General features: G+C 39.0%; 1 protein-coding gene and 1 long non-coding RNA gene across 2 annotated transcripts; both read right to left on the reverse strand.

Annotated features, from left to right (window-relative positions):
• Window positions 1-1572: 1572 nt before the first annotated feature.
• Window positions 1573-5011, reverse strand: LOC109478685. Its single transcript, XR_002140752.1, has 4 exons — window positions 4832-5011; window positions 4241-4309; window positions 3533-3640; window positions 1573-2490 (listed from the first exon to the last, which is right to left on the reverse strand). It is a non-coding gene; the product is annotated as an uncharacterized LOC109478685 (long non-coding RNA).
• Window positions 5012-5015: 4 nt separating this feature from the next.
• On the reverse strand, window positions 5016-11328 carry LOC109478650 (zinc finger RNA-binding protein-like). The gene is made up of 8 exons (XM_019780316.1): window positions 11067-11328; window positions 9292-9414; window positions 8369-8508; window positions 7647-7736; window positions 6980-7109; window positions 5993-6139; window positions 5381-5484; window positions 5016-5045 (listed from the first exon to the last, which is right to left on the reverse strand). Exons 1-8 carry the CDS (start codon window positions 11086-11088, stop codon window positions 5016-5018), a joined length of 786 nt encoding a protein of 261 aa, XP_019635875.1. The 5' UTR covers window positions 11089-11328.
• Between the last annotated feature and the right edge of the window lie 11800 nt (window positions 11329-23128).

A 23128-nucleotide genomic window follows, 5' to 3' on the forward strand; every position in this document is an offset into this window, starting at 1 on the left:
GCGATAACTTAAGAAGGCCTTGATGGATTGTCTTGATACTTGGTAGGTGGGTAGATCTTGATGAGACCTCAAAGTGATTAGATTTTGGACCCCCTAGCGGCTTGTTATGGTACTGCAGCTGAACTTCCGGTTTTGATATCTCATGATCTAGACATGCTATGGTGATGAAATTTTGATGGTAGGTAGCTCTTGTGCTGGGGAAGAAGTGACGTGAGTTTAGGCCCCCTAGCGGCTTGCTCTGGAACTGCAGGAATAAATTCTTGAAAATATTCAAAAGGGGATAACTCAAGAACCGGTTGACGGATCGTCGTGATTTTTGGTATGTAGGTAGCTGACGTGATGCCTAATTATGGGTTCACCACACCACTTCGTGGTGTGGTGAAACCATATTGCTTTTTCTGATGTTTCTTCTCCTCCTCCTTCTCCTCCTCCTGCCATATCTTTAAATGGATTCAGCTTCTTCATTTTAGGGCCTAAGGTCCTGAAATTTGGTATGGAGGTACAGTGGGCAAATACCCCTAGGCGTTTTTTAAATTATTGTGATACAGGCTTTTAGAATGGTTTTATTTGAGTTTTTTGGCTGTGTTATAGCAAATGTATTACTGTGTTAGTCTGCCTTGTTTACCACGTTTGGCCATGAGTCATCACAGTGGAATGCAGGGCATCAACCAATAGGCATGCAGCTTTCCTCTATACTTCTTGCTGATTGGCTGTTGGGATTTAACTTGATTAACACCTGCACAGAAGCATTTCCATACTGACAGTATGTCTGTATTCAAGTGTTTTGGTAGGTATTTCAAGCTTTCCTGCTCCAGCATTGGAATGCCGGGCATGGACGTTTTTTTTTTATTTTGAAAATCAACAGTTTGCATTATGCAATTAAAAATCCTAACCAATAAAGTAGGGAATAGCTATCCAACTGTTGTTTTAGTTGTATTTTACTTCATATTATAGTTATATCAATGTAAATCATTGTTTTCCCTTGTGTTTCCCATTCTTTCCCTGCCATGTCGTAAAATGTGGTGAACCCATCGCTGTATTTGCTCCAAAGCAAATATTGGCCTTTCTAGTATAATTATGTGACAATTATGCAAATATTGATGTAATTTGCATAATTTATGGAGAAATTCTATAAATCAGCTGCATTCAATAATAGGACAATTAAAGCTTGTGACATTGGTAATTGACAACGAGAGAAACACAGGAAGATATTGATTATGTTAATAATGACTTAATTTGCATAATTAATGAGAAAATTTTATAATTATGTAATGATAACTGCCTGGAATTTCATACTTGTGGTATTTGAAAGTTAAATTGAGGTGAACATCATTAAACATAATTTATTCAAATCAGGACCTCATTTCCATAATTTATTAGGAAATGCTAGAATGCATTGTTTGTTAATATAAGACTGTTTTTTGGTTGAGATTATTATAAAATGATATAATTCATGAAAATTAGGTTCCTATTTCTTAAATCGGGGGAATAATCTAATCTATAATTTGTCAGTCATAAAGATTAACATCATTTGGCGAAGGTATGAGATCGGGGAACTCTAGTTGAGAATACTTTCATTTTAGATGACTTTTATTGTAGAATGTTCACATAACATATTTGTTATGGTCCATATATATATCAATTCTTGATACACAGTAAAATATAATAAAAGTTATTGTGTACTATGGTGTTGGGTAAAAACATTGCTGTGCCAATCTTTAGGTGTGATATGTTTTCAGGAAACAATATGTATTGTTTACAAACAAGTTGCAACAAACAATGCATAAATAGACATTATGGTCTTTTCCATGTAGGATTCCTCTTGTTCCCTACCCTTTTGTTTATTAGCAAGACCATGCCACAAGGTACACTGTACTTAGTAGGGGTTGAGATATACAACATGTATCTACTATACCCCATCATTGAACAAACTATTGGAGCACCTGTGTACACTCCATAAGTGCATAAAAATCAAAACTGTGAAGAAATGTTTATAATCACTTGGGTAATAGCTGGAAACTTCATCCGTGTTGGTACAATTAATTCTGTAGCATTCTGTGTTCACCTATTATTTTCCAATATTTCTATTGTCTTGGAAATCATATTTCAAATCCTTCTTCGGAGTCACTTTGGTCACGGTAACACAATGTAAAACCAGCTTCATTAACTGAACGTTAAGGAAAACCTCAACATTTAACTCTCTTCCTCTGCCTAAGCAGTCACCAATACATATTTGGTGCCAAGTGGCTACCTTGGCAGTTTGAAGGTTAAACATGTTTTCCCATTTAACCTATAATATCCATGTAGGCATCCAAGTTTGTAAACAAAAGCAACAAGTGTATATGGTTGTACATTTGTGTGTATTTCTGACAATCCATCAGAATGTGAAACAGAAACAGGAACTAGGTTATTAAAGTAGTTTTGAAAGAAGATGTGGTTCTTCATCCTCTAGAAGTTGGGTCCCAGTTCCCCCATGGCATGTTTCAGAAGCTGTACAAAAACAAGACATCAGAGATTTCATGCTTCTGGGGAGTATTTTGGGGTTACGTCGATGAAGGTTAGACATCCAGGTAATACGATACGCCAAAAAACAGTTACTCAAGCAACTGGATATGAAGTCAACATATATGAAAGGCAATATATGAAAGAATGTACAACCCCACACTCAACAGGGAAGGGGGGCTACGAGTCGATCTTTCCGGCACTTGGGATTTGGCACTCCCAGCCCCGAGGACAGACAACACTTAAGCTCCTGTTCTGTATAACAGGAGCTGTCAGACTAATTTGCATCATTTTGTCTTGACTTGTCTAACTTTTGTTCCTTTTTCGACTTCCAAAAATTTGTCTTCACTTTATTTGCATATCAATAAACAGGTTGTACTTAAAAACCTGCTTTCCCCTCTGGTCTCTCAGTCACTGACGAAAGCTAGTGGATACTAGCTGAAACGTCTGACGTTTTCAAAATCATATCCAGTTGCTTGAGTAACTGTTTTTTGGCGTATTTTGGGGTTAATGTATAATTGGAACTGTATTGTCTGATCATGGGGAAATACCAGATTGAATTACATCATGGTATGGAATATTGCATCATTGACATATTTTAATTTCATTACATGAGTAGTAAAAAGTAACATTTGCAAAGCAAATGCATAATGTTTACCTTCGCATATGGTCTGCTCTGTTAATTCTTACTCAAACACATTCATATACTAGTACACATATATGGTCAGACAGGAGTCTAAATCCCTCCCGCTACAAAATTGCAACATGATGTAGCTCAACAGTAGTTACCATTGATAGACATCTGGTTCAGGTCATTGACCTTATTGGTTTGGTAAAAATAAGTATACCATGGTTTATGTTTCATACCATGATTACACAGTACACATTCCTGGAAACATCATACATGTACCACATCCTACCACCCTGGACATACTGGGTAATAACCCTGTCAAGCAAATGAAACCCAATCTCTGCCCGCCCACATTATACAAGCAGTGGGCCTGGCATGAGAGGATGTAGCTGTACTGACCTCTGGTGGGACATTCTTCAGTCTGTAGGAGAGCAGGGCCTTGGTCAAGGCGTTGGACAGTTGAAGGGCCATAGCAGCATCGTCCTCACTACTGACCAGGTCTTTAGCCTGACAAGGAAAGAAGGAAACATTACTGTACAAGACAAGATCATCACTCCTTCCAGATGCAGAAGTATTGTTTTGGGTGGCTGAGCTGTGGGTTTGTGTGTTTGCCTGGACAGAGTGACCAGGTCTTTAGTCTGCTGTATGAAACAAGGAAGACAAGAAAAACATCACTACTTTCAGGTACAGAAGTATTGTTTTGGATGGCTGAGCTGTGGGTGGCTGTTTGTATGTGTGTCTGGATGGAGTAGGTTGACAGCATGTGGGTGGGAGGAGATTGACAGGTAGGATGACAAAAGGTCAAAAGATAAGACACAGGGAATGGGGTGAACTTGAAAGTCTCTGAAATCTCTATTTTCTTGATACTCGTTACACTGTGTTTCTTTCTTTTCTGGGGAAGCGGCCAAAAATCAAAGTGTGTGTTCTGTGTGTGTGTGTGAAGATTACAAAATGTATATATGCCATTACACACACAAAAAAATTTGCTTCAATGACTGTCGCAGTCAAATAGATGTACCTTCCACAACCAACACAATGTTTTCTGTTTTTTTTCAAGGTACAGTTATATCGTGTCGTTAGACATTTGATAATGTTCTTGCGCCTTACCCTGCCTATAAGGTCTGCCAGCTGACTTCTGTCTGCCGTGGGTCCATGGCTGGGTCCAGGCTCCCGCATCTATAAAATAATTGTATATCATTAAAGGGTTTATATACTAGTAAACACTGTACACCAGAGCTTAAGCACAGAATGCAATATCTTTATCAACTGTCATTTTACACAAGACTTGAAAATCTGCACAATTTTACTATGATAAATTATCAAATTAATTTTCACAAGGCAAAAGAGGGAGACAGGCTGGGCATAGCAACATCACCAAAGCATATACATCAGTGTTCTAGCCAGCATCTGCCTTTCCATCATTTGATGGAATTTTGATGGTCATGAAGGATAAAAATTTTGTCCAATGTATCATGTTTGATGGACAAAAACCAGTGTGTAAAGATATGGAAGAGATGTCATCCAACTACATTGAGACAACAAGTAAAATTTGACCCTAAAAGTTTCAGAGAGTCAAGATTTCAATTTTTTCTCAGGGGAGTATGCCCCACATATCCCCTAGGATTGTACAAGATATTGAATACAATTGACATGACGGAATAAAATTTCAGGTTGGCTAGAACACTGACAGGTACTTACAGGAAAATCCTCAAAACCACGACCGCGCCCACGTCCGCGGAATTCCGGAGGAAGGGGTCGTCCTCCGCCATATGGGTCAGCCTCGTACCCTTCCCCTCGATAGAACTCCTCTGGGGGAGGACGCCTTTCTCGACGGCAGTACGATATATCGCGGTTGAAGCGTGGATCGTCTTCGTATGGCGCTTCAGGGTACCCTCCCTGATAGTACGGATCCCTGTTGGAAAATAAAGTCATAACGTCTAAAACTGTACAAACTCTCTTTTCCCTATTAGATACCATTTTTTGCGTGGTACTTTTATATTCTTGTTTTTCGTGATCACTTAGCATTGCCGTGAAAAAAAATTCTTTTTGCTGCATCTGCTGCCACCGTACAGTTTGGCAGTGACCATATAGTTAGAACGTATAGTTTGGCGAACATGTTCGTTTTTTTATCAGACCACGAACTTTTCCTACAACGAATATAAAGCGATTTACAGTACACTCGCCTCCTAAAACAGAGGCGATATTGTCCTGATGTGGGATGTTTGGAAAAAAAAGGAAACAAAGTACTGACCTCCTGGGTGACCTGGGTCGGTATGCGGCCGGTGGTAGCATACGACCTCCCCGTCCACGGTAAGGCTCATCAGGATAGCCATAGTCGTAGTCGGATGGACCTGTCAACAAAAAGACATGGACACGCAAGTTGATAATATTGTAAGCTTCATGATTAGGCCTAAGAAATTAAAAAATTGTTGTTTCGGGCTATCCAAAAAAGCCTAGCAAAAACCTGCCGACAGTTACATTGTCTCCAGGGTCAAACCACTGCAGAGGACATAAGATAATCAATCTGACATCTGAGTCCTGAAAACGTTGCAGTATCGTTTTTCAATGTGTTCTACCAGTAATAATATAAAAAGTAGGCCTCCTTGCCTAGAGCCTGACTCTGAGAACCATTCCAGATCCCATTCCTAGAACTACTACCAGGAATAGGATTCACTTCAGAGGAAAGCAGAAAAAAATCCTATCAATCAACCATTTTTTTTTTTCAGGAATTTACAATGTACAAAAATGTACTATAATGGGGACGGTACTCTGATAGAAAATACACCATGGACATTTTGCGAATTTTCCAATTTGGACAATGAAAATATTCGTGCACATCAACAATATGGCATTACAGACCTGGGTAGTAGTCCTCTTCGTACGCGTGTCTTGGCAGGCCACGCCCACGTCCCACGGGTGGCCCGCGGCGGCCCATCGGCACAGGGCCGTGCCCGACGTCACCGTCCCACTCATCGTCCCCAAAACCCATTCTTCGCCGTTTGGCAGCTGTGGAGAGTCAAACATGTCTGTTGTAATTTCTGAAAATAGTTTCATCAAATTGGAACAGTATAGGATATATAGAATACAACACGGGGTATTCCGTATCGCCCGAGGTACCAGCCCGACCGCGCGTCGGATCGCCCGACGGCCGAAGGGTGATCCGATCCGCGGGAGGGCTGGGACCGAGGGTGATGCGGAATACACCGTGTTGTATTTTATTTATGTCATACCCACCCAAGAAAACACGCCTTTTAATGCGAAATAGGCGAACATTTGGTGTCCCTAAACCCAAACAATGCAACAACATCAATTCCAACGTCCGAATTTTGTGTTCGAATTTTCGAAAGCGGTGCAAGCGGTTAGGGCAAAACGCGTTCGAATCGTTCTACGGAACATTTGGAAGGCCCGGGCCGTACGCATTAAGAACCCCCGGACCGTACCGCTAGTTATCACACGGGCCGGAACACCCGTATCGAACGTAATCGCGGCCCAGGTAGGACATAAAGAGGAGTACGGCCTGGGGTTCTAAAATGTTCCATACCTGATGATAGAAAAATTCGAATGCATTTTGCGTGCAACAAGTGCTTCCCTTTTGAAACTTTGAACAAAGAATTCGGATGTTGGAATTGATGCCGTTACACTTTTTGTTCAAATACACGAAATTTTGGCACATTTCACATTGAAATGTCTGTTTTCTCAGGTGGGTATGGCATAAACAAAATACTACACGGTGTATTCTGCATCACCCTGCAATCTGACCCGCTATCAGGCTGGTACCTCGGGCAATACGGAATGCACCGTGTAGTGTTCTATATTTATCTATTGGTAACGTGAGCGTTGTCTCACCGTAAGCGACCTCGTGTCTGCGGAGTTGTTCCGCACGTTTCCGTTTCTCCTTCTCGCGCTGCTGTGGGTTGTAGAAGGGGTTCAGCTCCATCTTCACCTTCACTTCCTTCTGTCCGTCCTGTTTCACTGCCTGGGGCGTCGGGCAAAACTTTCACTCAGCTAAGGCTATACCAAGTACTTTTATGGATTACATCCTCTGGAGACCCTAAATTTCCTGGTCTAAAAAAATGTGTAAAAAAAACATGACATCCTCTGGAGACCCTAAATTTAATGGTCTAAAAAAATGACTTTGGCAATGTCTAGTGATCCAACTCATACCAAGGAGCTCCTTGCTTCTACAATACAAGTAAAACTTCTATTTTCAGTGTCAATGTAGGAAAACTGATTGTACAACATGTCATTACTCAGGTGTCAGATCTTGGAGCTAGGAAAGGTCGATCAGCTTGAAAATGTATGTCCCTCACAAAAAAAAGGCTAGGGTCGGCAGTTTTTTCTATGGTCGGGAAACAGGAAACATTTTTTCCCAGGCCTAACAAAACTCACTGTACGTTTTGTTGCATCTATAAAGCTTCTTATCGAGTGACCTCAAAATTTTCTATTGTATATGTCCTTAGATGAATTTCTAAGACTTGATCATTGACTGTAACCCATTCTGTTCATTTCTTACCTGTTTTACAAACTCTGCCAGGGCTATGGACTGTTCTGAACGGCGTTTATTCTGTAGGGTCATGGCTGCCATGTCAGGATGGTGCTCTTTCTACTCAGGACAAGAAAACAAACAAATAAGAAATCATCATACAGTGTTTAACACACTTGTATATACAGAGAAAGACATTTTCACAATAACATCAGAATAACAGTCAACCATAAACTACAATGTATATTGTAGGTGTCCATGACAAGCTTTCACAATATTTCAATGTTTTACTGTAGCTCCCTTACATGTATCTTACAGTCACTACTCTTTAAACATGTTGTATAAAAGTGATATGAAAATGATCTTGATCCTGTTTAGCTCACCCTGAAGAGCTAGTCTTTCACTGGTTGTGACAGAAAAGACAGACGCTATATACAATATATATAACCAATAAAGACACCCTCTCTCTGTCTGTTGTACCCTGTGTTCCGAGGGTTTGATGTGCTTGCACACTGATGCTGGGGCTTGCTGGTAGCTCGCCATTTGCGTGTAATATTTACTATGGGTACATTGTACCAGGAATATTCCCATGTGTGTGTAGCTCTTTTTGACAAGCACAATGAACAGTGGACCGCTGCTAACCATGACTGTGATCCTTTCCACTAGTGTGCATGTCGGGTGATAACAGCTGGGATTCAAACTCCCAACCTCTTGGTCCAGAGGCACCAACACATTGACCTAAGACCACTTACCAGGTAAGCTAGCCTGTGTCTGGCCCCGATGACGTGGGTGTTTAGGGTACGAGGGTCACACCTGGAGTCACACAACTTACACACGTAGTACTCTTCAATCTCGGGGTCCTCATTCTGAAACTCCGTGATGTAGTCCAGACCTGAAAGTGGACAGAACATGCTCTATTATATTCTAGAGATTATTATATCTTTTCAATGAATTACCGGTAAGACCTTTTCTGTGTATTTTTGGTGACGTCTCAGGAAGGAGCCTAATGGTACAGTATTGTGTGCAGGTTGCAAGAATTCTAGGGATAGTACAGGCATTTTGTCCACAGGCATGGAATGTCCACAGGCATTTCTCTGACCGACATCTATGCCCACATTCCTGGAAACCCTTGGGAAGACTTGTCTGCCCCGGATGGCCCTACTTTCTGTGACCCCGGGGCTCGTTCACTATACACTCAGGGGAGGACTGCACTGTATCTATCTAGACTTAACAGGTACCACGTCTTCCTCAAAATCATGAAATGAAGGCAGTACCATACAAACAACAAGCCTGACAGCAACCACAGTCGCCATGGCAATGTATGTTTTCATTGCCAGTCTTGTTGCCCTTGGAAGTGTGATTGAGGCCAACAACATGTGGTTACACAATGTGTATTACACTGAACGACCTGTTACGTCTACATGTAACCTTTTCACATCTAGCTGCAAGTAAGTAGTGCTGTTTAAAGATATCTCATGAGGATGCCTCTACTGCAATTGGTGGCACCAAGTACCACTCTACACTATGTACTCTCAATAGCAGTATGTCATATTTTTTCAATCTCTGACTTTTGTAGAAAACCTCAATTCAGCCTTGTGCTGCAATGGTTTTTCCATCAATAAAGCATTACTAAACCATTACTAGTACTACTTTAAAATTGTGATGGAGGCCTTACCAACGAGAGGTTCGCCCATCATCTCCAGTTTGTCCATACACCGTGCCGTCCGCAGTGTGTCCACAGTGGTGGGTTTACTGGCCCCATCAGCACTTTTAGTCTTGGCAAATGGCGCCGGTTTCACTGCAGAACAACCAACAACAGCAACTCAGTGTCTTCAAGATAGGGAACAGGGCTCGAATTACATTTATTTGCTACAGTTGCACATGAGAAAAAATTGCATAATTTTTAAAACTTGTACAACATAAAGTTTCAAGTAGAATGTTAGCACAAATTCCAACTACAAACAGAAAGTTCACTTCTCAGTACATGCTGTCTAGGCCCATAAAAAGCAGTATACCTTTCCATATAGCAAATGGAAAACAGTTTTTTTCGACATATTCATTCTTTTACTGGACATTATACATGTACATTACTGATTACCATTCTCTAATTGGTTGAGCCACTGATTGCCATTCTCTCATTGGTTGAACTGTTAATTGAGTAGCAAAAGTTAGGACTTACTGTTTTATAGATGGCTAAAGCCACTACTAGTAATTTGCAGTGGACATTGTAATTTACTTCTTGGTATCTAATTATAGTATCTTGGTATCTAAATTAGTAATTATGTAACCTCATTCATAAAATGTCTATCGGATTCATTCTTTACACCAGATCTATCTATTACATGCAAATATGAAATAATACTAATATACCAAACACTTTGTATCTTGTGTAGTATTTACCCTAGTATCCACTAGTACAACAAGTTTTTACCATCTTTTAACCAAATATATGTACATGTATCAGGTGGGAAACCTTTTAAGTCGCAAAGTACAATGTAATTCAGTTCCTGGGCAAAAGACCAAGGATACACGTACTTGCCTTTTACTATGCACAGGACTGAACTAGTTTCCAACATGGATAGACCCAACTGATTTTTTTTGGTCTTCCTCAGGAAAACTTACCCAACTGTTCAGGTCATGTGACCTAATGGGTCACTTATCCTGAAGAAGGTCTGATGAAAAAAAATCTGTGGAATGTACCCTTTTTGTTGTAAACTAGTTCAATGCTTCCACAAGTTCTGTCCCAAAACAGGTTTTAACTTGCCTGTTATGTGAGATATGGAATGTTGAGAACTTGGAAGATATGACAAAAGTCTTGCATAATCTGTATTGTTAGCCTACAAGACCTCGTGATTAAATTTGCACGCTGTAACTTCACTTACATGACTGTGTACTTTTGCGGTGGTTTTATTTCCCAATAGGAGAGAGAGATTTTTCCGATATCTTACAAACAACGCAGTTGTACAGTATTAGTACATTGGAAATGCATGTTTATGGTGTCATGAATTTGCTGTGAAGAGCCTGCCATACAAAAATAAAACCACCACGAAAGTTTAAACATTTACCAAATGTCTCACTGTAGAGCAAAACTTTTGTCATATCTGGAACAAAATGCAATGTTTCCTCCCTGTTGTGGAATATTAAATATGATACTTATTCAATAACTCCTTACACTTTGCCTCTTTTATGCTATTCAATGTTTGCTATTGAATAGCATTGCTTCAGATTCCTGCATGACTAATTATTATTTATACTTATAGCAGCAATCTTTGAATGTTTGCAGAAAAGAGACATTCTTTTCTTGGCTTATAATAATAGTTACATAGCAACAGTTACATGTATCATGTAAATGTTGCTGTCTGCATTGCACATCTAGTGTAGTATACCACAGGGAGAAATAATGCAAACGTTGACAAGATTTTTTTTAAACGTCAAATCTTGTCTACTTACGCCCTTTCTCGACGGCAGCCATGTTCTGTGTCGTTGCGATTCGCCCAGCGAGACCACGCGGTGGAAGAGGAACACAGAGTGAGTGACGGAATGGTCATAATAACGATAATCGCTCCAACGTCCCATGGCTCTTATTCAAAGAGCCCTGGTCAGTTGGGTTTTACAGAATTTGGGTCTTCCTCTGGTCTTGGACAGAGTTATCAGACATGTAACCTGAATTTTGTAGAGAGAATCGCAAAGCTAGATATATCAGGGCTCTAGCCAGCACCCGTTTTCCCGTCAATTGCAGGAACTTTTTTGTGGCGTGGGACGAAAAAATTTCTTCACCAATCCATCAACCTTGATGGACAAAATTGACAGAAATCTTAAGTAACTAGAAAGGCCGACATTTGCTTGGGAGCAAATACAGCATATTTCAGTCCATCTCTCTCCCACGCAAACGTAGACTATTCCAAACTTACCCCAGTGCAAAACTGGAAGATTCTCAAATAAATGAATTATATTAGAGCTATGTAATTGATAACAAAGATGCAAGAACAAGCACTTTGAATCTCGACAGCTTTACTTACAAAATTTAACATTACTCTTATCGCACAATCTTATACAGTAGCAGGTATGTAAATACTAACAATGATGAGATTTGATACATTTTGAAGGTCTCATTGCAAAGAAAAGGAAATTATACATAACTTTGTAACTATATATAGATGAACTATAAAATTATACATACATACATATTGAACTATACATTAATTAAATACACTATGACACTATACATGTACATAAATATTGAATAAGATGTACATGACCTACATATACTATAAAACACTACATTCATATATTGAATAATCTACATATGATTGACATGATTATATATATCATACATATACTATGCAACTACAAATATCAGATATTGAATATGCTATACATGATTTGTGTATACTATGAAATTACTACAGTACCGTTCTCGTTATAGTTACCATCACCGCCGTTACTATCGCATTTCTAACGTTAGTTTTCCGTTACTAGCTGGTTACTTTTTCGTTACTAACCTGTTTACAAACGCGCTAGTATTGCATTTACTACCGGCGCACTGCTGGAACAGCGGAAGGAACGTTGATCTAGCCGGCATTTTACTATATTGTAACGTTTAAGACGTTTTAACGATCACCGGTGCATCAATTAGATGATAAGATCGATATATTCTTTTGTCACTGTTGTCCAGGCAAGCGTTTCTATAGTTTGTCAACTTTATTTTACTGTTTTTCTCTGTTTGTTTACTTAGTTTACCACCGAATATGCAATCCTAGATGATCTGAAGTTATAAATGCCCCGGTCCGCCGTACATTGTAATAGGCGGCGGGCGTGAGGTAACGTTAGGGATGTGCAAAAACATCGCGGAAAATTCCTATAACGCTCGAAAAAAGGCAGCATATTTACACGTTCCCGCAAACATTTTATGGCTAATTATTGGCCACTCTGAGGGAGTTTTGTTATGTCCTTGGGGTTTTGTTTAGAGTGGGACCGGACGGAAAGCCGTGCCGCGACTCCATAATCGTCCGACTCCGTGCACTTCCGTGTTACATTACGTTGTACGTGACCAACAAAATTACGCCAAAGGCACCACAAATCCACATGTACATATATACATTTTCCCGAAAATTCTTTTTAGTACGCATTTCGTCACTAGGATGTTGCTAATTAGTCGTAGAAATAAGGTACAAAGCAGCGTAAATGTGGCTCGAGCTCTTTTCACTTCGCGCGCCCCGGCATGCAGCCGGCTTCGTTCTAGCCAATCAGAGAGCAGGTCATCAAAGGTGAACCAATCAGAGCGTAGCAGTGCGTTGCTACTTGCATATGTTAATGAAGCATGCAGAGTCCGTGCTGTTTGTAACAGCGAAGCTCTGCTGAGCGCGGCTGGAAATGTGTTTTGCAACTACATGTATATTTTTACGGGGCTTTTCTGACGTTTGACGCTACCTTTGGCACGATATGATCGCACTACCATGTACACGCTACCGGAGGCGGCAGATGAGTGGTCATTTTTACACAATCGTCGAGAAATTTTGACGTTATGCACCCGGAAGTGCGCCGATATCGGTTTGCGTTCCCTCGATTTTTGACAGTTTCCCCCGTCAAAATAAGAAACAAAACTACCGCTATTAAATAGAACCATGTATTACAATTATCATTTGAACATGATTGATCTATAACATATTCCTTTATAATATTATAAGTATAATATCATCATGGTTGTGGAAAGTCCTCAGCTGGCGAACCATTTAGTCGGCATGTCACGAGTTCTTGCGCCGCGCCGGGAGTGACGAACATTTTCTTACACATATTCCGAAACACTTTGCGGTACCCAGGATTAGGGCGGTCTGCATATTCCACCGTCGTGATTGTAGATGACGTAAAAATCTAGGTAACGTTACATAAAAATGAATGTGTGGGTCATTGCGCACGACTTACGTGCAACGTGACCTCAGGTAACCCGCAATGTTCGATGTGTTCGATGGCCAACGGCAGATAGAACGAGCCATTCTTTAGATCGAACGTGGAACGGGTATAGCACTTTTGGCCCTTTTTGGCCTGAAATAGCCATTTAAGTCCCCTAAATGAGTCATTTGGAAGTGGTGTATGCCAAACATGTGACTGCTATTCTGTAGACACATGTTCAAGGTACCCTTATACCGAATTTCAGATCATTTGGTTGTAAAACCAGCGCTCAGGATCCAAAAATCCATTTTTTGTCGAAAAATGCCCCAAAAAACCTTCATAATTTTTTTTCAAAGGCATGTATCAAAAAAATGAAAAAAACGCCTGGGGGTATTGACCCACTCTACCTCCATGCCAAATTTCAAGTCATTTGGCTGAATGGTGGCTGAGTTGAATCCCTTTGACTGTTTGGCAGGAGGAGAAGGAGAAGAAGAAACATCAGAGAACACAATATATTTCATCCATACCATGGTATGGACTGAAATATAAAAATACAAAAACATCCAAAGGAACACCCAACACCTACTCTCAACATCATAATTTGCCTCTCAAAATGTAAAATTACGTTTTCAAAGGCGTGAAAGTCCTAAATTTGCCCTTGGATCCCCCTAGATTGCGAGCACTCTCCCCCCAGGTCCGATCATAAACCTAGGCTGACAGAAAAACAATTCAAGCTGGCTAGAGCCCTGAGACATATAAACAAAAATCTGTGTCAAAATTCAAGGTGCACATCACTGTTTCTCTGACAAAAACCAAGAGGGCTACAAGTTCAGGTGAATCTCATCCGGGCAACAGATGAGAATGCAGCACAGTCCATAAGACGAACCACTCTCGTGTTCCCTGCTATTGTGGACACAGCAAAGCAGGTTATGTATATAAATTGTGATATCTGGGTAAAGAAGTACCAATTTCTTCACACGTGTCCTTTACAATGTGCCATTTTTGTCTTGCTTGCGGGAAAATTTATGAATATTTACTTTTCTCTTTTTACAACATTTGATGATTTCATGACCTCTGAGACATTGCCAAAAAGCTATGTAGTGTCCTGTCAGTGTAAATCTCGGGGGCCACACGACACGCTACCAATTATTGCCCCTGAAGATTTAAACTGATAGGTTCATGTTTCTAAAATGATCTCAGTTTAGTACACTGACATGAGAACTTTGAAGGATCAAAACTGGGTATTGTGGTCTTCCTTTATCGGATATATGTATCAGTTTTAACGTTTTCCTTCTGTTAAGTTCTCATTGTCCAAGTGTACTGTATTTCCTGGGAACTATACCAACACATTGCAAAGTTTATATCAAAGTATATACACTTGTAATGTGAAAGAAAGCTTCCAGATGCATGTTGCTCAAAGTTCTTATAAGAACATCATACTAAGAACACTGGTTTGTTATTGGCAATGTATCAGAGTTGTAACAAGCAACATGGCCAAAATATCACTTTTCGTATAGCTGAAACATCCGACAGTCAGTTTTCAAGTCTACTGTGTAGCATCTTTGAACAAGGACGAAAGAAACTGTTCTACCATCCTGTTCAAAGTAAAAATTCAAACATTTTGAATATACTCGTAGACTTGAAAACTGACTATTTCACATTACCTGGTTGGTTTAAGCATGCAACAAAATGCACTATAATTAAATAGTAGAATACTAGTAGTATGATACGATATGGAAAACATATTCCAATTTTTTTTACTAACTTTTTAGTTACAATTGTAACAATGTAGACGGATATAAACTGCAAATGACCATGTAGAAGTTGCAGTTTTTCATGGCATCGTTCTACCATGTAAAACTGACATTTTGCATTGTTTGGTTGTTCATTGCTCTGAATTCTCTCTTTAAACATACATTCCTTGTATGCAGCACCTGTATGTTGGGGAGTCAGATATGTTTAAAGTTCTGAGGCTATCTGTGTTTTACAACTGAGTGTACACTATCATACTAGCTTTTCTTTACAGATGTTTTGATTGGAAATGCTTGCTTTAACTGTACAAAAAGTTTGTAACGTGTATATTTTACATAAAACAAGCATCCCCAGGAAAAAGCGATGTAAAGAAAAGTTTGGGTACACTCAGTTGAGATCGTACCTTTTTGTGGCGAGCTCCAGCATTGTGGCTTTCAAACTGGGTCTCACTGGTGCACTTGGCCTGGCAGACCTACAATTAATAGAAAAAAATACATGTCAGCAAATCTACAGGCAATCGGTGGTACACTGATAGTGTGATCATCTGCCAATATTTTCTTATAAATGTGTCAGAAATACTTGTATAAACATTGTACTAAATAGTAAGGAATACAGTGACAGTATGCAATTAAGTATACTACAAAATGCACATGCACATGCCATGCAAGCCGTTGGATTACCTACTACATTTTGTACAAAATGCATGTGTAAAGGTCTGATGCCTCAGGGGCTAATGTCTGAAGCTCCGCCCTTACAAGTTACATTACAAAGTAGCTGGAACAGCCAACCTTATATCCCCATATCTGAAAGAACAAATTTACTAGTAACTTTCACATCTTGATCCTCTGGATCCGTGGAATAGCACTTGTGCCACTGGACACCAGTAATTATTTCAGGGTACTGAAGTATGTTTTGGGTGGCTGAGTTGTGGGTTTGTGTATGTTTGTCCAGACAGAGCAGGTTGACAGCATGTGGGTGCCGGGTGGGGATCAGTTTGACATGCAGAGTGACAGATGTCAAATTCTCTCAAAAGGTCAGACTCAGGAAATGGGGTCAATGTGAAGGTCTCACATACTCTCTAAGCAGAGGTATGGGTATGGGCTTGTTTTGGGTATATTTTTAGGTGTTTAACTTTTTTATCAGGCTCCCTTTTCTGTACTACTACTGGTATCTTTTTTTTCTGAAATCTCCAACTTCATGTTAACAGTTACCAATGTTTTGTAACTTACATGGCAGAAGAACTCGTCAGGAAACTGCTTCCTGAGAACTTTCTCCTCATCTTCCTCCTTTTTCTCCACCACGGGAGGAGGCTTCGGGATGGGCGGGATGTAGCCTTTGGCCTCGTCCAGACCGAGGTCTGTCCCACTGGACTTCATCAAGTGACCGATGCTCTTCAAGTGGACACGGTAAGACTAAAACAACATGTTAGGGATGTTTTAACAAAACCTAACATGGGCAAGGTAAAGTCACTGACACATCTACTAGTATATAAAATTTGTTCTAGAATGCCCAGTGTATACACGACGCCTAGTGGCCAGAAAAAGAACTGCAGTTTATATACAAGCTGAAGGACGATCGCAAACAGCACAACTTTACAGGTTTATCTGTATACTACTAAATATGTCGACCAATCAAATGTTCCTTTAACAGTTCCACTAAGTCTAAAAAATTGATCGAATCGTGGAAATGAAAAATAAAGGGAGACACATAAAAATAATTTGCTCATGCGTGCACCAAACATAATTTTAGGTCATAAGAATCATCATTCAAAGAAAAACTAAATATCAGGCAGATGTATGAGAAGCTGCTGTATTATGTTGGGAGTTTCTAGTCAAACTTACATCCTCAGATTTGAATTTTTGATCGCAAGATTCACAGTAAGCGCCCGAGCTAGCGCCACCTCCAGCCGCGAGCTGTGTGATGTTTTGCGGTTTGGACGCCGCTGCCTTGCCGCTACTGAAGTCTGTGTACGACGTTGTCGAATCCATCTGCTCAGAAAAGCTGTACTGGAACTGCCCCAGGCCTGTACTCGCTCCACTTGTGGAGGGGACGGCGGCAGCTGAGGTAGAAGCCGCCGCAAAACTGTAGTCTGATGAAAAATCTAAATCTTGCCCCGCCATCTTGGCTTTCTTTTTCGGAAATTCTCAGGATTATACCATCACTGACCATACCAGAGGGGTGTCGATGTTTTTATCACACGAAAGAGTCTTTTAAAATGTTACATTTTTACAACCATATTACTGTAAACAACAATAAAATTTACATACTTTGAAACTATAAAGCACAATTATTACCTCGCGTTCATATATATTTTATTTTACTTGACTGTAATATATTTCACCCCTACACTTGTACAGTGATACATACCAATTTGTGTACCGAATATGTCAAAAGAGACATCTAGCGTTACTAGTTAAACTTGCAAGCCAAGGGACATTCGGATTTTCTATGAAGGTCAGGGGCATGGTTCCTTTGTTCAATCCTTCTTTGTTCAATGCTACTTTTACTCTTTCATCAACCCTTTGGTATGTTTAATGATGATAACATTACTAACTGCTAATATGGGCCAAAGTCCCTCTGGACAAAAGAGCTGAATAAATGGTGCCTCTTTGCCTTCAAGCAGATGTCAGAAGGGACTGCCCCCTTTATCTGACACTCAGCCCTTACATTCAAGAGATGTGTGTCAGAAAAACATGGAAGACATGAAAGAAACTGTCGAAAACATGTATTCTGTTCTGAGAGATCATCATCATAAAAGGGGATGAACTACCTGTACACAAATTTATTGTAACTAACGTTACATGTAATTATTTACTTTATTAGACAGAAATGAAACAATTAAAACTATGTAGGTGTGGGATTTATGCAATTATATTGTTTTTCATGTGTTTTTTATAGTTCGTGATTTGCTTTCAGCAAATTTCAACAAAACACAAAATATGATGACAGAAATAATGTAAAGTACATTGTAAGGTATTATTCAATTGCATTAAAAGTTAACGTTAACTAAAATCTATCATTATGAGCTCTAAGCTAAAAACATCAATGCTACTGTAGGTGTTGTTTCAGAAAATGGCTCCCAATTTCTGTGATCCTGACCTTAATTCCTGGCCCCCTGGACAGCCCCACAAAACTTAATTTATGTCTTCTTTCACTTCCCTTCTGGCTAATGCTGAGATTTCCTGGCAGCTGCTGAGTTTACTGTCTTGTTGACAGAAGCTCCTAACAATGGACTGACTGTGCAGGACTCAAGCTAAGGCCATACCAATTTAATTTGTTGGTTCTCTAATTTTTTCAGAAAAAATATGAAGCGACAGGGCAAAAATAAAAACAGGTCTAGGCATCCTACTACTGTATAGCCCCAAATGCTATGATAGGAGCCATGAAGTCAACACAAAAGGCTGGTTTGATATTTAAAAAATTTTGAAATTTTAATCAAACCAGTCTGCATTGATAGATGGAAAAACCGTAACAACTAGGAAGAAAAGGACTTTCCTCAACTGTTTTTTTGTTTGCAAATCAGAAAAAATGAAGAGGCGAATCTGAGAACCAACAAATTAATGTGGCCTTACCAATTTATTTCCAAACACTTGGTCAGATGAAGTTTAACTTTAAGGCATATGTTCTGTATATGTATCTGTATAGCCGGTATAACTGCCTTTCGGCATAACACACGAGCTCTTTCTCATATGAGCGTCACACAATTTGTTAAATACAGTTCCATGGATATTGCTGCTTCATAACTCATATATATAACTACTACTACTACTACACAAAAACCCTCACAAAAATCATTCATATCATTAAGTTTGATTAAAATCTGTATATCTACATGTAGCTTGATTGTACAACATGTAGAAGGTATAAGCATGCGACATCTGCTATATAATGACAAACATACTATGACTATGAGACTATATCTACCTTTGATATATACCATACCAATATCCCTAGTGTATTACAGATTCACAATGTACTATGCAGAGTGCAGCAACTACCATAGATAACGCATTCAGCAAGGATGAAATTGAGCGTTCAAATTTCCTAACAATGAGATTTGGTCGTAAAAATCCCAGCGAGAGGTTGGAACAGGCCCGTCGCCTTCCTCTGGGCATGTGCCGAGTTGTGTCAGTCCTCACGACGTAAACCGAGTTAATTATCAACCCACTTTACAGGACAGAGCTGTGGGCTTTGTGTGTGTGTTATGAGCCAGGTTTACTGAACTACACATGCCCAGAACAGTACACACTCACACACTTCATTCTCAGTCAGTGTTAGAAATACCCATCTGCAGTCTGCATTTTGCAGAGACATTTTCAGTATACAGTAGCAGAAGAAAAATTCAGCAACCTGCAGTTTTGCAGACTGAAAAAATGTCAGCTTTACTGTACTACACATGCCCAGAACACCTGCAGTATGCATTTTGCAAAGACATTTTCAATATAGCAGAAGAAAAATTCAGCAACCTGCAATTTTGCAGACTTAAGAAAATGTCATCACAGGCTTGGGGTTCAATTTCTGTTTACTACTGACTCTATAATATGCAAGTAATGTTGTATTTTTTTTTCAAATTTTATGTAAAATATTTGCCAACATGCAATTTTGTATGTGCAACCACAGAGTCTGACGTTTATAAAAAATTTGTAAACCTGCCAATTTTATCTTTATTTTGGACTACTAATGTTTCATCAGGTTGTTACAGAAATTAATGTTTGACTCTGTCTTCCTGATACATATTCAAGTGCATGACAATTGGAAAATTACACGTATATCGCTACGACTACGTATCCGTGTATCAACTGTGTATCTTGGAAAGCATTAATACATGTACATACATAATGTGATCTGAGTAATTAGTAATCAGATGGTGTCGCAGAGTGTGAAGATTCAAGGTGAGATGAATGATAACAGGTGTACATCCGGGATACCGGTACCGTAAATCTCTTAAGTTTTACTGTTTAATTATCTTTGGGTTTTCAGTACTAGTATATACATCTCAAATTTGCATCATTCATAATAATAATAAAAGTACATCTGTATGAAGTTAGACTAAAATCAATGGTGATATAGTTAAATATAAGAGTTTTTTAAAAATATAACCCAATGCGAAATTTTGGTTGTTTCTATAATTTACCATACCATTTTGCGTACAGCATTTATATCAGCTATCTTTACGAATACTACCCATGTTATGATATTATACTTTGCCAAAAGCAAACATATAATTTGGAGTGACTAGTGCGTCAGATACATGCAAAATGAAGCTGTTTTACGGTAGCTCACGTCCTCATCCGGGACACCGGTATTTTACCCATCACCCCAGCAGGTAATGAACCCCAAGGTCGTCTGAGGATGATGTCCTCTAGGTCGTTCACCCCTCCTGCTAGGCTGATGCGTGACCTTCATCTTGACCCGCAGCCTAGATTCAGGGACACTGACTCCACAACTGGGGTGCGTGAGCGTTGCTCAAGGTTTGAGAGTGCCAGCCAAGGACAGAGGGAGGTCAAACCGGGGTGGCGCGCCCCAAATTCGGGGACGGCGCTGCAGTGAGCGTTCCCGACCGGCGGCTGTTGTACTAAAAAATCGGACACGCTGTCGGAATGAGGACAAATTTCCCCTGGAAGCAGCGCCTCAAGGTTGGAACGAGACAGATGGCGGATGGGAGGAATTCCGAAGAATGGATGATGAGGACTACTTTCCATGAATTTGGGAGCACAAAAGGTTTACCACTCTCAATACATGTACATGCTTTTCTACAATGGTAAGGTCTCGTTTAATATTAAAACCAGAATATATATCTAAATCTACAGACTTTAATCCATGAAACAGGTGTACTATTCAAGATGGATGAGAAAAATGTTTCTTTTGTGTAGATCAAGAAATTACTGATCTGAAAAGCCCTGGAGGGAATTTGCAAGGAAATCGTACAAATGATGTGAATGTAAATGGCAATTTGTGACGTTTTGCGTGAATATTGTAAGGATTTGGTAAACAACAGTTTAAGAAGGACATCTGCAATGGCTGTTTGTTTTGTACAGAAATAAATTATTTGATTAAGAGCGTGTATTGACAATGTATGTACACATGTAACACAGTCTTCATTAGGCTGACAAGGTTGTACGCAAATAAAGAAATTGACTTGTGTTTGAATTTCTTTGTTTAGCAGTATTGCACACCAAAGTAGCTGTTTGCTGACCAGTTCTTTATTCCTTACAGGGTTAGGCAAGGTTCGTTTAAAAATTAATTCTTCGGGAAGTGTACATGTGTCTACAAAAATGGGGATAAGCTGTTTATCACAAACAAAATTCAAGGCTGGCAACTTGCAAGCATAGAAACATTAGAATGTGTCATGTTTGTATGGCCTGTATTTAAACTGTTCATGTGGCTTTAAATGATTTTTCTGTAACAATAGAGCTTTTATTTGTGAAGTACATGTAGCTGAATACTAATGATTCCAGATGTCAATCTATTTTATTGCTTTACAGATTATACTCAAATAAGGAAACAAGCTTAAGGGCACTGCTTTTAGTGAGGTCTACAATGTACAATCTGTACACAAAGTATGTACTAAGATCTTCAAACTATCCTAGTGGTTTTATTTTTGTGGTGAACTCTTTGGTGCAAATTAACGACAGTGCAACTTGTACTTCTCCAATGTATTACTATTACTACTCAAGGCTAGAAATTCATTTTTGGGAATAAGTGCACTGGTGCACCCAACCTAAAAATTTGGGTGCACAAAAAATCTTTTGGGTGCACCATACAAAATAGAATGTCTGACTCAGCAATAACCAATTGTGTTTCATTTCTAAAGAAAAGTACTACAACAATGATTTTATAATTTTTTTGACACTTGGCAATTAAGAATATGCCGTATACTACTATAAATTTAACATCTTTATAATATTCGTAAACCTGTGAAAGTATTTGGGTGCACTGGTGCACCCACAGAAAGAAATTGGGTGCACAGCTCCAAATTTGGGTGCACTAAGGTGCACATGCACCCAGTATTTTGAGCCCTGCTACTTTAAAAGAAAAAAGTGAATTCAAAACACTATGAAAATCTCCATTTCCCACCTATTGTGATAAAAAAAACATCAGAAAAGTTTGAGTATACATTGTACATTGTAGACCTCACTAAAAACCCTCGTTTCCTTGTTTGTGTATTTTGTAAAAAAATAGATTTTGTAGATTAAACATCTGGAATGATTGGTTTTTAGTTGTAGCCACATTGTAGTATGTAGTGTTCTGTATCACATGTAGCTGGGAAATTTATAATGTATAAAACATGTATTTTTATTGGTTTGTTAATCGTGCGCCTATATTGATTGCAAACCTGTAGTTTTAATATACATGTAGTTTTACAAATGTTTTGTAAATTGGTTTACAATTCAGTTGTTTTTAACTGAAAAAAAAAAACAATTAATTCATCTTAAATCTTGAATCATCTTGAATTGAATTAATGTTTCTGTGCTCACATGTTTCCACCCTTGGTATTGTATGTGAATTCTTAGGCTCTAATAGTAGTTCTCCACAAAAATGACAGAACCTTTTCACCATATCTTTATTTACATGTAGTAACCAACAAAACATTCTATATTACCAGTACTACACACAATTTATGATAATTTGAATCTTTTAAATTATCATAAACACTAAGTCTATTAATTTTGAACAACATTCTTGTGTAACGAATTACAGTTTTAAAAAAAGAAAATATTGTACTTGTCATCTTTTAAAAGGGTAATACTATTGTCACTCATGATTATGTTAATTTCTTTGTAGCACATTTTGTGAAGATGATTCAAATGGTTTTTGAACTAGGAAAGTCACATACTATATTGGGATATCTGAATGTTTGGTTTTTCTCT

Source organism: Branchiostoma belcheri, unplaced genomic scaffold, assembly GCF_001625305.1.
Source record: "Branchiostoma belcheri isolate BF01 breed outbred unplaced genomic scaffold, Haploidv18h27 scaffold45, whole genome shotgun sequence".
Classification (NCBI taxonomy): Eukaryota; Metazoa; Chordata; class Leptocardii; order Amphioxiformes; family Branchiostomatidae; genus Branchiostoma; species Branchiostoma belcheri.

Coding starts and splice junctions, on each gene's coding strand:
- LOC109478650 (XM_019780316.1), bottom strand. CDS start 11,088: ATGGCTGCCGTCGAGAAAGGGC. Junction 6,140..6,979: donor CAGACACGAGGTCGCTTACG/GTGAGACAACGC, acceptor GACTCTCCACAG/CTGCCAAACGGCGAAGAATG. Junction 5,046..5,380: donor CCAGGTCACCCAGGAGGTCA/GTACTTTGTTTC, acceptor ATTTTCCAACAG/GGATCCGTACTATCAGGGAG.